The sequence below is a fragment of the Nyctereutes procyonoides genome, unplaced genomic scaffold, assembly GCF_905146905.1.
Source record: "Nyctereutes procyonoides isolate TBG_1078 unplaced genomic scaffold, NYPRO_anot_genome, whole genome shotgun sequence".
NCBI lineage: Eukaryota > Metazoa > Chordata > Mammalia > Carnivora > Canidae > Nyctereutes > Nyctereutes procyonoides.
In genome coordinates this window covers 17,436,730-17,455,236 of record NW_026575135.1, presented here as the reverse complement: position 1 = coordinate 17,455,236, position 18,507 = coordinate 17,436,730, and the positions used below count along the sequence as shown (strand labels likewise).

The 18,507-nt window shown below is 34.3% G+C and overlaps 1 protein-coding gene across 1 annotated transcript in view; it reads left to right on the top strand.

Moving 5' to 3' along the window:
* Positions 1–18,507, top strand: part of STX17 (syntaxin 17) — a 66,418-nt gene that overhangs the window by 31,152 nt on the left and 16,759 nt on the right. The window contains exon 4 of the mRNA XM_055302431.1: positions 11,800–12,025. Coding sequence (XP_055158406.1) covers positions 11,800–12,025 — 226 coding nt within the window. The remainder of the gene's footprint in view (positions 1–11,799; positions 12,026–18,507) is intronic.

The following is an 18,507-nucleotide window of genomic DNA, read 5'->3' as shown; positions in this document are numbered from 1 at the left end:
GTCGTGAGATCTCGCCCAGAGTCGGACTTCATGCTCAGCACAGTCTGAAATTCTCTCCCTCTTCTTCTGCCCCTCCCTGCATTCGTGTACACTCATACTCTCTCAAATAAATAAAATATTAAAAAAAGAAAGATACTGCTCTACAGAGAATCTATCTCTGTTATATAGGCAATGAAAACTAAAATCAGCCATAGAACTTATAGAAGTAAAACATGACTTTTATAATTTTACCATGAGAAATATAGAACAGATGATCTATGTATTTTTAATTTTTAAAAAATTTTAAGAGAATTTAAAAGGAAGAAACAATATAAAAGAGGGGATGAGGAAGGAAAAGGGAGATGTGAGGATAGTAGACAGGAGTTAGAAAACAGAAGAAAAGATTAGAGAGTCAAAGCCAACTAAGGAATGGAAGAGTAGATAGAATAGATTCCAAAATGAGTGCTATTAGAAGATAAATTATTTTAGATTATTATGAGCTTCAATTGAATTTAAATTTTAATTTTGCCTTGAGGTACTTATAAGCTGATTAATCAGGATTTAGGTTTTTGACCTCTACTCTGATTGGCATAGATACTATAGAACCTCAGGGAGGAAATGAAATCTTAGGTACCATCTGTTGTAAGATACACCATTGTTCTGTGTACCTCCAAGGAAGAAAAGTGCTGCCAGTTAAGAATGGCCCATTGCTTTTTTTTGACATCTATTTTAAGATGCATTCCAATTTCAGAGATGTTAGAATGTGGGAAAGATGTGTCTTAAAATTGACAAAATACAGTATTTAGAAGACTTCTACCCTTCTACTACACCTCTGTCCTTCCCCAGTTTGGCCTATTTAATATCTTCTGCTTTCCTAATATATTCTTTAGGGACAGCTCAAATTGCACTTCCTTCATGAAGCCTGTCTAGATTCTTACAATAAGATATTTCAGATTTCCTTTGAGTATGTTACTTATGCCTCTTTCCATTTTGAATATTTGTCCTTAATAGAGAGTCAAAAGCAATATAGGAATTTGGTAGTTGTGCTTTCTCTGCATCATATGTTAACATTATACCATCTGCCCCAAGCAGTAGACCTAATCCTCCTTTCTTGTTCTTGCTCTACATGTATTTTTTAAATCCTTTTTATTGTTCTTAACATTTTTCTTCAGCCTCCGCTCATTCTGGGCTCTTACTTTACTTACATGAATCTCCTTGTTTCACACCACTCTTTTGTATTCATCCTTGTTCACATGGCTTTCTTTCTTTTTTTTAAAACAAGTCTCTTAAAATTCTGAACTTATAGCACACCATACACAACCATAGTGGATTCTTTAGATGCCACTTTCTTTTCTTACCAGATTAATTTTTTTTGTTTATAGTGTCAGCATTTCACCTTTTAGAAACTATCTTTCTCTTTCAAAAAAGATCTTCCTATTACATATAATTTCTATGGTATCACAGAGGTATTTTCTCCAGAAAAAGCTTACTTCACTTCTCTAAAGTATCAGTGTTTCCATTATTCCTTTTTTAACGATTAAGAACTCCAAGGTGGTATGGTTGCTTTTTCTCATGGGTTTCATTTCCATGTCACTATTTTATGCTTGTATGTCAGAATAAATTCCAAAAAAGTGGTTCCTTTCATTATTTCTTCCAGCTAATGAAAGATGAAATGTTTCATATGCTTAGTGGCTTATATTATACATTCTTAGGAAACAGATCTAGTTGCATTCTTGAGAGTTGGAGATCTCTTTTGTTGTTGAACTACTGTTTTGCCACTTTGTGGAAAATATTGAGAAAGCATTCATTCATTTACGTATTTATTGAATTGAACCATGTATCAGGGATCAAATATGGCATTAAGGACACTATGGTATAGTGTCAGAGACAAGCATAGTCTCTGTCCTTACAACTGCACAATCTAGTCAAATGAATGAATGAATCTTTTATCCAACAAGGTGATAGGTAATATACTTCCATAATTAGGTTGATATTCATTTTTACCCCTACCCAAATGCTTTCAAACTTGTTTCTATCCTTGGGACGCCTGGTTGGCTCAGCAGTTGATCGTCTGCCTTTGATTCAGGGTGTGATCCTGGGCTCCAGGATTGAGTCCCACAGTGGCCTCCCTGAAGGAGCCTGCTTCTCCCTCTGTCTGTGTCTCTGCCCCTCTCTCTGTATCTCTCATGAATAAATAAATAAAGTCTTAGTCTTAAACTCCTTTAAGAAAAACACTTGTTTCTATCCTTAATTGGCCATACAGGTTAATATAATGCTCTTTTCTAAAAATGTTATTAAAACTTTTTATTTATTGTGAAATATAACATATGTGCTGTAAATATATACAACATAAATATACACCTAACCAAATTGTAGTGGGAATACTCACATAACTACTACTCAGATCAAGAAGTAGAAAATTGCCAGCATCCTAGAGACCCTTTATAGCCTCTTTCCTATAACATCCTATAACAACTGCTTTTCTTCCACCAAAAGTAATTACTATCTTGATTTATGTGGTTATTGCTTGTTAATATTTCTGTATAGTTTTAACACCAAAACGTGTCATTAAGCTATAGATTAATTTAGTCTGTTTTTGAACATTATATAAATTTAAATAAACAGAATATATCCTTTGTGTCTGGCTTGAGATTTATCTGTGTTGTTGACTATAGCAGTATTCATTCATTTTCTTTACTGTATACAGTCCATTGTATGAGTTTACCATAGTGTTTGGTAAGCATATACTATGATATGTTGATGGTCACTTGGGTTATTTTTAGGTTTCTTTGTTTTGTTTTCATTTTCTATTATAGATGCCATTAACATTCTTGTATATTTTTACTTGTATATGCATGCATACATTCCTGTTAAATGTATTCCTAGGACAGGAATTGTTGGTTCATTAGGCATCCTTATTTTAACTGTAGTATAATGACAAACTTTTCCAAAATAATTGTACTAATTTTATACTCCTTCCAGCAATGAATGTGAATTCCTGTGGTCTCCACATCCTCACCAATATTTAGGAAAGTCAAACTTTATTCTGGTGGGTAGCTAACTATGGTTTAATTTAATTATACCTATTAGATTGAGTAACTCTGGGTTTGTTTGGGTGTTTTTTTCTTTTTTTGAAGATTTATTTATTTACTTGAGAGAGAGAGAAAGCACAAACAGGGAGAGGGAGAGAGACAGAGAAGCAGACTCCCTGCTGAGCTGGGAACCTGACAGGGCCTCATGACCCTGAGATCAAGACCTGAGGCAAAATCAAGTCAGACGCTCAACTGACTGAGCCACCTAGGTGCTGTGTGTAATTCTTTGTTAATGAGCAGTGCCCATTTAGAGTTCTTGCCCACGTTTGTACAGGTTTTTTGTTTTTTTCTTAGCAATGAGTTCTTTATTCTGTCTGTGACCACTTTATCAGTGTATGTGTTGCAGTTTCCTTCCACTTAGTGGTTAATCTTTTACTGTCTTTATTGTATCCCTTGATGACTAGAAGTTCATTTAGTTTAATATAGTCAAGACTATCAGTTTTTTCTCGGTGCTTTTTGTGCCACATATAAGAGGTATTTCCTATCCTAATGTCATAAAGATGTTCTATTGTGGTGCCCTTCACATTTAGGTCTATAATCCATCTAGTTGATTATTGTGTATCATGTAAAGTGGTGTGTTGAGTTTTATTTTTTTTCCATGTGGATACCCAAATGGCCAAGCACTGTGTTTTGGAAAGATCATGCTTCTCTGCAGTGCCACCTTTGTTGTAAATTCAGTGAATATATGTTTGAGTGGTTTCTTGGCTGTCTGTCTCATTGGTGTATTTGTCTATTCTTGCACTAATACCACACTGTATTAATTTTTGTGACTTTATAATCAATTGATATCTAGTAGAGGAAGTTTTCTTAATCCTCTTCAAAGCTAGTATCAGCCTATATATGCAGTTCCATATACATTTTGGAATCAGCATGTCAAGTTCCACCAAAACAATGAACCTTTTTTTCAAATTTAGTCTAATTTATTGAATCTGCAGATTCAAACCCATGTTGTTCAAGGGTCAGCTGTACATGGTTTGTTATTTTACCCTTTTTTGGAACTGTCTTTGTATTTTAGATGTATTTCTTGAGTTTCATATATTTTCCTATCTGAAAATTTTTCTGTTAACTAGAATATTCCAGTTATGTTTAATGTAATTGTTGATGTATTTAGGTTTAGATCTTACAGTCTCTTATGTGCTTTCTACTTCCTTCACATATTCTGTGTTCTTTTTCATATCCCATCTTCACTTTCTTGTATTTTTTTTTTTACTGACCCAACTGTTCTCTTGTTAGTTTTGGAATTATATACTCTTAGAAATTACAATATACATCATAAACAATATAGATTGTATAGGTAGCTTGAAATATTTTAGTTGTATATATGCCCCCCCAAGATTAAATGCTATTTTAATCTTACACATGTATTTAAAAGATATTATTGTTGTAATATAGTTAGTGGTCATGTAGATTTATACTTTTACTGTTTTTTTCTTCTTATTACTATTTTTAAAATATACTTCATTTCTGCATCTCCAACTTAATATCTGGATTGATTATTATTCTTTCTGAAGGACATTTTTATATTTACTGTGTATTTCCTGGAGATTCCTTCAGTTTTTATATTCATTTTACCTGAAAGATATATTTGCTGGGTATCAAATTTTAGATTGATAGCAGTTTTTTCTCCATACTTTGAATGTATCATTCTGCTCTCTTTTGGCTTTTGTTGCTTTGAGAAGTCATATTATAGTCTTACTGTTTCCTTTTCTGGTCTTTATTATTGCCTACTGGGTGTGACACTGCCTTTTTTTTTTTGTCATTGTTCAAGATTTATTGTTGTTTTTGTTGATATAACCCATGAATAGTTGGTTGCATATTTTATATATAGATTTTTTTTTACATTATATGGCAGTGTATGCTATTCTAATACATAGAGTACACAGAAAATAAGAATCTTTAGAACAGTTATACATAATACATGTAATGTTGGATTTATATATTGGGTCCCAGAATGTGACTGATTGAAGAAAAAAAGTTGAACTAGTTATGTTGGATGAAGGAACCAGATATTACATAACAGAGTAGACACACATCTGGTTTGAAGGTCAACTGCAGCATGTGCAACATTGGCAGTAGTGCCTCTGAAGTGGTAAGACTATTTTGCAAGAACTTGTATTGCCTCTAGCTCCTTTTGAGCTCCTTCTGAGAGGTCCTACCCTCTCTCTTTTCTTTTTTTCCTATTTGGCTATATGTTTTTCTTTTTGTTTATGCTTATTGAGATTTGTTGACCTTCTTGAATCTGTGGCTTGATATCTTAGTCATTATCTATTCAAATTCATTTTGTGTACTTTTCTAGGATTCTAAGTAGATGTATATTGTATTCTTCTCTAACTATATCTATGTCTTTTATCTCTCTTCTATATTTTTTACGTAGTTTCTTTTTTACATAGTTTTACATTGTTTCTTCATATCTAGTTTTCAGTTTACTAAGTCTTGAGTTGGTCTAATATGCAGGTATTTTTAAAAATTATTTGTTTATTTATTTGACAGGATGAGAGCACAAGCCAGGGGGAGTGACAGGCAGAGGGAGACGGAGAGTAAGTGGGGCTCAATCCCAGGACCCTAGGATCAGGACCTGAGCTGAAGGCAGATGCTTAACTGAGCCACTCAAGTGCTCCACAGCTAAACTCTTATTAAAATTTTTACTTTTGTATACTTTATTTTTAAATATTTATTTATTTATTTTAGAAAGAGAGAAAGAGCACATGGGGGGAGAGGCAGAGGGAGAGAACCTTCAAGCAGACTCCCCACTGAACATAGAGCCCAACACAGTGCTTGATTTACCCATGAGATCATGACCTGAGCCAAAATCAAGACTCAGACATTTAACTGAGCCACCCAGGTGCCCTTCTATACTCTATTTTTAAATTATAGAATATTCATTCTTTTTAAAAACCTGTATTTTGCTTTTTATAATTCCATTGTTTGCTGAATTTCCAAGCTTGGTTTTTATATCTTTGGACAAAGTAACCATAGTTTTTTAGGCTACATTTGCTTTTATGCTTATCAAATGTCCCTTTGGATGTTCCTATTGTCTATTGTTTCTGCTCTTCTTTCTCCATGTTGTGTTTGTCCTCCTGTGCTTAATTATCTTTTGTGGGCATTATATTTGAAAACTTATTTATAGAAATTATTTGAGGATAGGGATAATATTATCTTCCTCTAGAGAGGATTTATTTCATTTACTCCTCTAAGCCCCTGGGGTACTGATTTTCTACAATTACCTTTTTTTTTTTTTAAGATTTTATTTATTTATTCAGGAGAGACACAGAGAGAGAGCAAGAGAGGCTGAGACACAGAGGGAGAAGCAGGCCCCGTGCAGGGAGCCTGACGTGGGACTCGATCCTGGGTCTCCAGGATCACACCCTGGGCTGAAGGCAGCGCAAGCCGCTGCCCCACCCACGCTGCGCCACAATTATCTTTATATAGTTTCAAGGATTAAAATTTTTATACACTACCCAAAAGACTGGAAGCCAAACTATAGTTCATGTGAGGGCTGATTTATTTCAGGATCACCTGTGCTCTCTGGGTACAGCTCTTTCAGATCCCAGCTCAAAGCACCATAGTGGTTATATTTAGCAGGCCGCCCGCATTGAGTATTTTACCCAGAAATTTGTGAGGCTGTCAAACACTCTGGTAAATAAATACCTCCAAGCAGATGTGGCTTTGAGTTCAGGACTCACCTGTGGTTTTCCACCTTTGTCTAGTTCATGGCCTACAAATTTTGTACTATTTTATTTGCTTTTTGATGCCTTTGAATTTTCTTTGTCATTTGTTTTATTGCCAATGCTTTCACTAGTCGTTGGTGAGAGGGTTAGTTTGAATTATCTATCTTGCTACACCCAGAGGCAGAAATACCTAGTTTATATTTTTCATATATGGCTTTACTATCCTGTTCCTTTTCTTTGATTTTGGAGAGATTCTGTTGCTGTGCTGTCTAATATGGTAGCTCCTAGCCACATTTAATTGTTGAGCACTTACAGTGTGGTTAATTTGGGGGTACCTGAGTGCCTTAGTCTATTAAATGTCTGACTCTTGATCTCAGCTCAGGTCTTGATCTCAGGGTCATGAGTTCAAGCCCCCTTTGAAAAAAATGTGGCTAGTTTGAATTGAGATGTGCTATGAATGTAAAATATTTCATTAATAAGTTTTATATTGATCACATGTTGAAATGGAAATATTTTGAATGTATTTGGTTAAATAAAACATTAAACTTAACTTGTTTCTTTTTACTTTTTAATGTGACTATTATAAAGTTTAAATATACATACACACACACACACACACACACACACACACACCTTGCATTTATGGCTTGCATTATATTTCTGTTGGATAGTATAGCTATGTAGAAAAGTTGTTGAGAACATATGCTCTGTAGCCTGGATTTAATTCCTGGCTGTACTTTTTACTAGAAGTGTAATCCTGGGCTTTTTAAAAAAAAATGTCTTTTGGGGGACGCCTTGGTGGCTCAGTGGTTGAGCATCTGCCTTTGGATCCTGGGGTCCGGGATCAAGTCCTGCATTGGGCTCCCTCTGGGAAGCCTGCTTTTCCCTCTGCCTGTGTCTCTGCCTCCCCCCCCCCATGAATAAATAGGTAAAATATTAAAAAAAAAAACTTAAAAATGTCTTTAATTTTCTGCCAAATGAGCATAGTAGTAATATCTGCTTCAAAGGTAAGCTGTGGAGGTAAAAAAGATGAAGGTAAATACATAGTACAGTGGACAGCTTATAGTAAGTGTTAATAGAAATTTAGCCATTATTTTTGTTTTTGTTACTTTAGTGTCAAATTTTATAGTTCAGTGGATGTTTTCTTTCTTTTAACATTTTCCTCTCTACCCTTAGCAATAGAATTCCAGACACTATAATTTGGGGACATAAACATGTACAAATTCTGTAAGAGAGGAAGAATGTCATAAGCAAATGGTCATTAGCTGCAGAAACTTTAATGCTTCTCCAAGATAATACTGCCTAAAATATTTTGTGGACTATGTGGCAACTACATAACCAAGCTTTACAACTGTAGTTCAGAAAGTAATTGCACAGCCAAGAATTGGTGGTATGTTAGAAATAGTATTGTTCCAGGACTTGAAAACTGGACACTAGACCTAATTCTGCCACTGTGTTCATCTGGAGTCCAGTTTCCCTCTTGTAAAATCATAAGATTGTATTAGATGATAACATATGCCTCTATGTTCTATGATTTTTCCATAGTAATGCTTGCATGTCACATATTTTAAACTTACAGTACAGTTATCCTTAGGTTTTCTAGTTCACATAAGAGTGACAGAAGGTTAAAGAAAGTATAGAGTCATGGCAAGATGGAAACACAACTTTTTTTATTCACCCAGAATATCTCACAAGATACGTTAGGTTGTAGCTAAACTGTTTTTTCCAGAATTGTTTTTAATTTTGCTAGAATAAAATATCTTAGATTATATTAAGGTACCATATATACGAATTATGGTTATAGTTTAATGGGAAGATTGCTGGACTTTTAAGAATACGTAGGTTTTCTTTCTTTTTTTAATTTTTATTTATTTATGATAGTCACACACACACACAGAGAGAGAGAGAGAGAGAGAGAGAGAGAGAGGCAAAGACATAGGCAGAGGGAGAAGCAGGCTCCATGCACCGGGAGCCCAACATGGGATTCGATCCCGGGTCTCCAGGATTGCGCCCTGGGCCAAAGGCAGGCGCTAAACCACTGCGCCACCCAGGGATCCCAATACGTAGGTTTTCATAAAAATCCTAGAAGAGAGCACAGGCAGTAATTTTTCTGATATTGGCCATAGCAACATTTTTCTAGATAGATCTCCTAAGGCAAGGGAAATAAAAAAATAAACTATTGGGACTACATCAAAATAAAAAGCTTCTGCACAGCAAAGGAAACAATCAACAAAGCTAAAAGGCAACGTACTGAATGCAAGAAGATATTTGCAAATGACATATCCAATAAAGGGTTGGTATCCAAAATATAAAGAACTGATACAATTCAACACCCCGAAAACAAACAATCCAATTAAAAGTTGACAGAAAACATGAACAGACATTTCTTCAAAGAAGACATCCAGATGGCCAACAGACACATGAAAAAATATACAACATCACTCATTATCAGGGAAATGTAAAACAAACTACAATGAGATGTCACCTTACACTTGTCAGAGAAATCAATTATCTTGTCAGAATGCTAAAATCAAAAACACAAGAAATAAGCACTGGTGAGGATATGGAAAAAAAGTGAATCCTCATGCACTGTTGATGGGAATGCAATCTGGTGCAGCCACTGTGGAAACAGTAAGGAGGCTCCTCAGAAAGTTAAAAATAGAACTACCCTACAATCCAGTAATTGCAATACTGGTTATTTACCCCAAAAATACAAAAGCCCTAATTCAAAGAGATACATGCACCCCTGTGTTTATAGTAGTAGTATTTACAATAGCTAAATTATGGACGCAGGCCAGGTGCCCATAGATAGATGAATGGATAAAGATGTGATACACACATACCAGAATATTATTCACCCATTACCAAAAAAAGAATGAAATCTTACCATTTGGAACAACATGGATGGAGCTAGAGAGTACAATGCTAAATAGAATAAGAGAAAGACAAATACCATATGATTTCACTCATACGTGGAATTTAAGGAACAAAACCAGCAAAGGAGAAAAGAGAAACCTAGAAACAAACTATAAACTAGAGAACAAACTGATGGTTACTAGAGGGGAGGGAGGTGGGAGAATGGGTTAAATATGTGATGGGGATTAAGGAGTGTACTTGGGATAAGCACTGGGTATTGTATGGAATTGTTGTATTGCTGTCTTGTACGCAGGAAACTAGTATAATACTACATGTTAACTATGCTGGAATTAAAATGAAAACTTAATAAAAAAAATACCCGGGTTTTAATTTAACTAAGCTTTGCTACTAGATAAAATTAAGTAAATTCTAAGCAAGTTTTCTTTGATCTGATTTTTCTATAAGGTAATAATGTGGAATGTAAGAATATAGGATGTAATACTTCACCCAGAGTAGGTACTTGAGAAATTAAAGAAGTTAAAACATTCTGTCTTATTATACAGAACTTGCATTAGAATAAGTGGAAGTGCAATAGGGGAGAAGAATTTAAAATATTACACAAATATTAAAGTATATTCTAAAATATATGGTCAATATTATAGAGATCTATAATTTTTCAGAAGCATCATACTCAGATCGTTCATGCAAGTAAGTTCTATTTAATTGTCAAACAATATTTTTGGTTTTTATGTTTTTCAAAGTATAGGCCATTGGAAAAGATGGAAAACTCCCCACGTCATTCTGTGAAGCTAGCACAACCCCAAACCTCTTATAGTGAGTTTAAATCTAGTAAAGATAATATAGACACACACACATATAGACACACATGTTGAAAGTCCAAATAATTTATTAGCTAATAGAATCCAAAAAATTATATATGTGATCAGGAAGAGTATTTCTCAGGAACGTAAAGATGGCTCTATATTATGAAACCTACCGATAACTCGTATCAGCATATTAGAGGAAAATTTATGATTATGTCAGTAGATGATTCTAAAAAGAGGAGGAAATAATTTGATACAAATCCAGTAACTTCACTCAGAAATGCAATTAAAGCAACAGTGAGATAACTATGTAGTACTGGCAGTATGTGGGAAAACTCATACTTTGGTGGTAATATAAATTGTTACTTAGGTAACAATTTACTTTAGCTACTGATAATAGCTATTGAAGTAAAGCACATGATCCTTTGAGTACTCTCACTTTTGGGAATCATTTCTACAAAATACAGTACAATGTATATACTATAATACTAATATATACTGTTATGGTGTATTAGGATATATTCAAGGACTCCTGTTTTGGAAACAACATGCATGACTATTGATCACTTGGAAGGGTCACTGAGGGATCCCTGGGTGGCGCAGCGGTTTGGCGCCTGCCTTTGGCCCGGGGCGCGATCCTGGAGACCCGGGATCGAATCCCACATCGGGCTCCCGGTGCATGGAGCCTGCTTCTCCCTCTGCCTGTGTCTCTGCCTCTCTCTCTTTCTCTCTCTGTGACTATCATAAATAAATAAAAATTAAAAAAATATATTTAAAAAAAAAGGAAGGGTCACTGAATAAATTATTATTTAATAAATAATATTATTTATTTAATAAATAAATTATTATTTATGCAGTGACCCTTTATGTAATTATACATCCATACCATGGAGTATAGTATACCCATGATGGTATTGTTACATCACTGGGGTGAGGAATAACAAATTATAGATTATCCTGCACAGTGTTATCCATTTCATTGTAAAAAGGAAAGTCTATATATGTTAATGTTTGCATAAGCATTGGGAAATGGGTAGAAGGACTGGGTTAAAAGAGGTGGTTGGATTGGTGAAGAGGGAAATCATTAAGTTTTTCTTGATATGTTCTACACTGTTTGGTTTATTATGAAGAGTGTTTGTTACCTTTGTAATAATCACATTTAATGAAGGAAAAAATGCTAAGTAAATTCAAAACATGAGAATATGAGTTCTTAGGCTCAATTTGGTTAAAGACATGAAAAACAGAAAAATGTTATATGTAGCTTTTGTTGTAGAGGACACTGGAAATCATTTCCATTCATGATCATTATCACAGATTACCTCTGAAAATAAAGGTATTCTAACAGATGGTGGCTTTAATGATTTTTTTTTTCTTTTATAGCAACTCCGTTCCAATATTCGAGAAATGGAGAAACTTTGTTTGAAAGTCCGAAAGGATGACCTAGTACTTCTAAAGAGAATGATAGATCCTGTTAAAGAAGAAGCATCAGCAGCAACAGCAGAATTTCTTCAACTCCATCTGGAATCTGTAGAAGAACTTAAGAAACAATTTAATGATGAAGAAACTTTACTACAGCCTTCTTTGACCAGATCCATGACTGTTGGTGGTAACGTACTAAGTCTTACTCTTGTTCATAGTAATGCAGTTCACCATCTTGTATAACTATTGCAGATACATAAGTTTCCAGGAATCACCTCCTATTTCAGTATGTTGAATTCTTGGACCCTGGGCATGCCTAGAAACTCATGTAGAGGGGATCCCTGGGTGGCTCAGTGGTTTAGAGCCTGCCTTCGGCCCGGGGCGTGATCCTGGAGTCCCGGGATCGAGTCCCGCATTGGGCTCCCCGCATGGAGCCTGCTTCTCCCTCTCTCTCTCTCTGTCTCTCTCTCTCTCTCTCTCTGTCTCTCTGTCTCTCATGAATAAATAAATAAAAATCTTAAAAAAAAAGAAATGCATGTAGATAAAGTTTCATGGGATAAAAATGTTGAAGCTATGCTATATAGAGTGGAACTTCTAAGTACCTATTTGTCTATATATTGAAAATTTCATCCTAATTTGCAGAGGATACCCCCTTCATGTCTGGGTGCAAGAGTAGCCTAACCAGGCATACCTCTTTCTTTGGCATTCTGATTTTCTTTCATAGGGACTTTAGATCTATCAGCTCAGTTTTCTGAATTTAACAGACAACATTAAAAAAAAAAAAAAAAAAAAGCCTGCATTGAGGGTCATGCTATCAGCTTTTGTGAAGTGGTACTCTAAGAAACGGTGCAGCAAAACTTTTCATCATATCTTTTTTAAGAAAGTAACTGATAATTGAACCCTGAAAAAAAATTCTTGGTTTAATACATAATAGTACTTGAAAGCAGTTGGTCTTTTTAAAATCTTATTAAAAGGATATTGGCTAGAATAACTGATAAGGTTTCTCTACTTGAGTTATTTACTGGAATGCTTACGTCTGAATTTTTTTTAACTCCCAAAAGCCAAAGTTTTTAACTGTCTTGGCTTCATTTTATAATTGCTCCCTTCATTTTTCCTTTTTTGTTTCCCTTTTAATTTATGCTACCTTGTTATATTTTATATGTTCTAAGATGCTTTAAATCTTAATAAATTATAAATTAGAATTTAAGAGATGTTATACCTGTCCAGTTTTCATCATTTCATGTATGTAGGAGGCTCTTATACCATTCCCTGTCTCCCAAACCAGATTATTTTTGACGTTTTATTTTCAGTGCTAATGATCCAGTAATTTATAGGGAAGTCAAAATTGAAAAATTAGAGGAAACATTTAAGCCATCATCCAGAGTTTCTTTGTAATCTTGCTTTTACTATATCCTGAGTACCTAGCACATAGTACATAGTGCTTGGCACATAGTAGACCATTAATAAATGTTTCATAAATGTGAGAGAATAAATACTTTTTAGAGGCAGTTTTGTAATTTCAGATGTACTGTACTCACTACACTCTGTGGATAACCAGTACCTAAAGTGTTATTTAGGATAGAAGGAGATGTTACCACTCAGCCCCTTGGTTGAAGAATATTTTGATAGTTTGTAGCTACTGTTTAAGTTATTCTGTGTGTATTAATCACCACCATAATGATGCAGCTAAATGCTGTTCATATCATTTAGTGTGAACCTGATACTTTATGTGCATGTATAGAGAAACTGGGCTTCCATGTGATTAAGCAGCTCTCTTATCTACCTAAACACTGTGACAGTTGTGAGGACAGTAACAACAATGAAGATATGTTGGTTTTTCTGGAAAGAATCGCTGACTACAGTCTCTTGCTATTTAGTTTTGAATTGCCCATCACCAGCAATTCCCTCGAAAACAAAAGGTTTGAGTTCTGAGGTTTCTCACATATGATACTATTCTAATACTTGGTCTAATTTACATTTTATTATTGCATTATTTGAGTTTCTGCCAGTGGGACTCAACAGACTTGGGTTTGGGCTCAACAAACTTGGGTTTATATATCATCAGAGGAACTGGGTGATTATGAGAAGAAGGCAGTTTACATAGTTTGCTGGCAATTAAATTTCTCTGTAGGAAAGCTGACAGGTATTAAAAAATATATATATTTACGCAACATTTGAGGAAGCACATGTACAGAGAAGGTGAAAAAGATTGAAGCAGAGCCAGAGAATGAGGAAGAAGAAATGACAAAATTCATTTTCCAACTCTTTTGATTCTTAGATTTCTCAATTCATGGAACATCAAATGAACTAAAGACCTAATCACTTGCCACTGGGAAAAACTACATGATTAAATTTCTATAACTAGTACTGATTTGATTGAGACAGTCATCTTATTTATAAAATACCTAATTTATACCTAAAACAATGTATAGAATTTCAAATTCCAAATGGTCTACTGGTGAGATAGTACTTTGACTTTGAATTCATTGCCAACATTAAGCAGTTAAAATGACCTGTCTCACCAAGTGCCTGAGAATTTCACCAAATGAGAAATTCTACTAGGTTGCCTTAAATCCAGAATTACTATTAACAAATAGTTGAGAGGATGGGAAAGAAGAAGAATAAAAACAAAGCAACTGATTTACATAAGACCTTAATAGTAGGATAGGAATTGGGTTTGTTCCATGTGTGGTCTTCTAGTTATGGACTCTTTTCTGCCATTCTACATGTTTTTATCCTGTGCTTTCTGGTTTTTCTTTGTTTTTGCTTTCAATACTCATTTAGTAGTGACAGCCAATACAGAAAAAAATGTGTTTGATTTGCATAGAAGTTAAATGCCTTAAAATACTTCTTCCTTTAAAAATTCAATCTGATTCTAAATAAATTGGTTGGAAATATCAGCAGAGATTCAGGAGCAATGTTGCCACATTTCCATGAGTGAGATCAAAATACAAAAATAGTTTTTCATTTACAGATAGAAATAACAAGTAGAATAGGGTGTTTTATGTTCTCTGGAGAGTAAAAGAAGCTTATTAAGTTTAGGGGGAAGCTGTGATGATTTTGCTGCTTCTTTTGTCCAGATTCTGAGAGTTCCTAAAGCAAATCTTCTCTGCCAATCTTGCTTGATCTGAGAAACTCCCTTCTGTCTCACTTGTGTGTCTAGTTTCATTTTTAGCATATTGCTTCCCACCAAGAGAAGTGATGAACCTACAAATTTGATTTGTATTTAGAAAGATATATCAAGTCATATAGAGTGAATCAGGGCTTCTCTCCATCTTTGTCTTTCTTACTCCCCTTCCAGCACATACAGTTCACCAGTGCAATAGGAATAGAATCTTATTACATTTTAAACAAATACTCAGAAAAGAAAAGAATCCAATCTTAAAACTGCTGGGAACTTCAGACCGCATATTGAATTTGATGAAATATCAGATTTTATCACAGGTATATATACATGTAGTGAACAGTTTTGTGAAGCACGTGGATAGTTTTGTATATTATTAAGAAGATATGTTTTCTGTTGGTTTTAATTTTCTTAAAAATACTCCTTAAGCCATGACTTAGAAGTCATTTTATTTGGTTAGATAGGTTGGTATTCATGATCAATAGATTAATTTCACTATTTTTAAACAGAACACGAAAAATTCAGGAAATGCCTTTGAATTAATTTAGATTTATAATGAAACTTTTCCTCACATATTGAAGTTTAGTGGAAATTTCTTCTGTGTTGTATTATAATTCTTTGAAGAATCATTGCCTTTCATGAAATACAGAGAGAAAGAGAATGTTTGGTTCTATAGAGAGAAGGGAAAAATCTTATGTCTGTGTTATTAGCTTCAAATAAAAATATCTTCATGTTTATTTGAGTTTGAAGTCAATAATAAGATTTTAAAACTGGAGTTTGAAAAACAGTGGGGAGTGATATATGTATTCTACATGTGTTCTACATTCTTTACACTTGCAGTTGTTTGCGTGTGGATGGAACTATCTTAGATTATTTCATCATATAAAACAATAGCAATTTGAGTTCTGTGCACAAGGTGAGTACTTCATTCTTCTTTCCTGCAGCTATAATCTGTCTCACTGTTTTCCCTCATCACGTCTGTAGCAGTTTCTAAAAGTTCAGAGTCAATAGATGTTCACTGAGGTAGTGATTTCTAAAATAAGCTGGAATAAATGAATTATGGAAGTTGTAGAAATTAAAGGATTTCTTTCTTAATTGTTAGTTATGCCTCAGATTGATTAGTGATGTTCAGAGTTGTAAGTTTACAGCAGGATTTTCCATGGAATAGAACAGATTTCTTTGTTCTAAGACTCCATTTGAACTAAGATGCATACGCAGTTTGGTTTCAAGTGAGACGTAAATGACTTAAACACTTCTTATTTTTTACCAGAGGAAATCTGTTAGGTTTACTTAAAATGCCAAACATTTCCCACTCCTTCATTTTTTAGATCAAGAATTTATGTATGACAGTCTCCCCTCATTTTGTTATATACCCTGGTATACTCCATTTAAATCCTCTATAATAGCATAAAGGTGATGGCTTATAAAAATCCTTAGAGTGCATGTTATAATTATAAAATTCTGCTTTACATTTGGTCTGTTAATGATAACAAAGTTATCATTATTCATCATCCTATTAAAGAAGTTGGAGTTCTTATTACAATAGAAATATTAAATGGAAGAGCGGTCTTAGAGGAATTCATTTATCTTGATTGATGGGAAAATGAAAGTGTCTTTATGGGATAAGTTAAGACATAGGATAAATAACTCTTTTAAACATTTGTAAAAATCAGAGAGCTTTTAAAATATTGGATACTTGCCATAATGTTGTAATGTAAAACTTTATCTGATGTTTTTGCTCTTCAAGATAAGGAAATGTATTCAGATAAGCTAAAATTCAAAATTAAAAGAACACTGTCAATTCTGATAAGCCTACGAAATATTTTTTAGTCAACTGACTATGCCCTTCCTAAACAATTCAGATTCTTTTCCTTGAGAGGTAAAACATTCATAAATTTCAAAAGTAAAATAGTAATGCAGTTTTACAAAATGCCATTCAGTTATAGACTAGGATGAAAAAGAAATTGAGAAGATGAACTTAGAATAATGACTTTTAGGAGTAGATAAGGTGTCATATGTCATTATGTCAAGTCTTTGCATGTAACACTTTAGTAGCTCTCTACTATCTGCCAGATAAGGTACAAAGTCTTTAACTGGTCTATGGTTAAACCCCTCCTAACCATCTATATAATATTCTATGTTTGTAACTCTGTGTCTTTTATTTCATTCTTTGGCAAGACCAACCTGCTGATTTTATGTTAAGGTTTATCTTTTCTTCTTTGAGGGCCTTTTTTGTGCTGGTCTCTCTATGTAGAATTTATATTCCTATTTTCTTTGTCTTGTAAGATCACCTATTTTGGGACGTTGTCTCATAAACTGCACACCACACCAAGCTGGGTCAGATGCCATCCTAAACTTAGAATACCCACAGAATATTGTATGTATCTATATATGATTATCTAAATACCATTGCAATCTCTTACTGTTTTAGGATTTATCTCTTTGTATGTCTAACTCTTCTAGAATATAAGTTCCTTGAGAACATCTACTTTGTATTACTCATTTTCTCATCTTTGGTACCTAACACAATACATAACAGTTGTCAGGTAATATTAAAGTGGTAGGTATTTTGAATTTGAAGTAAGGAGGACAAAAGGAATTAGACCTTCACATCTCTTCTTTCCATTTCCACTGCCACTGTCCTCAAACAGGCCATCATCATTTTGCACTGGACATACTGCAAAGTCTCCCAACTGGGTTTTCACTCTAATTTTTTTTTTTTTTTACCTTTCCTTACCTTTATCCTTAATCTATTCTTTACACTACAGCTATGGTTCCCTTTCTAAATCTGAAATCTGATTATGGCACCCTCCAGCTTCCCAGTAGTTTCCAGCTCCTTTTAATAGTTCCATATTGATCTTATGAGAAAAACAGAATTCTTTAACATAGTTTACAATGCCATGAATAATGTCACATTAGATTTCTAAAAGAGCTCAACATTCACTTTTCTCTTTCATAGTCTGTATTTCAGTTCCCAAACCTATGCATGTATCATTCTCCCTGACCTGAATACTATGCTTTCCCCTCCACCTTTGCCCCAGTTCACCTATGTAATTTCTGTTCATTCTCAGGTTTCAGCTTCAAAACCTCCAGCTACTCTCCCCTCCCCACATCTAGGTTAAATACCTCTCTTCTGTGCTCACATAGCATTCCATATTTATTCATATCATAGTTCTTATCAGAATATACTGGCCTTGCCTGTTAATATAGTGTATTGTACATAATATGGTAAGTTCCATTAATAATAGTAACAGTAGCAATGCCTATTTATTGTAGTAGTAACTACTAAGCCACTTATACTCAATATTTAAGCCAGGCACAGTGCAAAATAAATACCTATCACCGTATTTTATTTTCTTTTAAGTTTTTATTTATTCATTTAAGTGATGTCTACACCCAGTGTGGGTCTTGAACTCACGACCCCAAGATAGAGAATCACATGCTTTTCCAACTGAGCCAGATATCATCCATTTCACCTTAATTTAAAAATGAGGACAGGGCAGCAGTTTAGCACCGCTTTCAGCCCAGGGCATGATCCTGGAGAC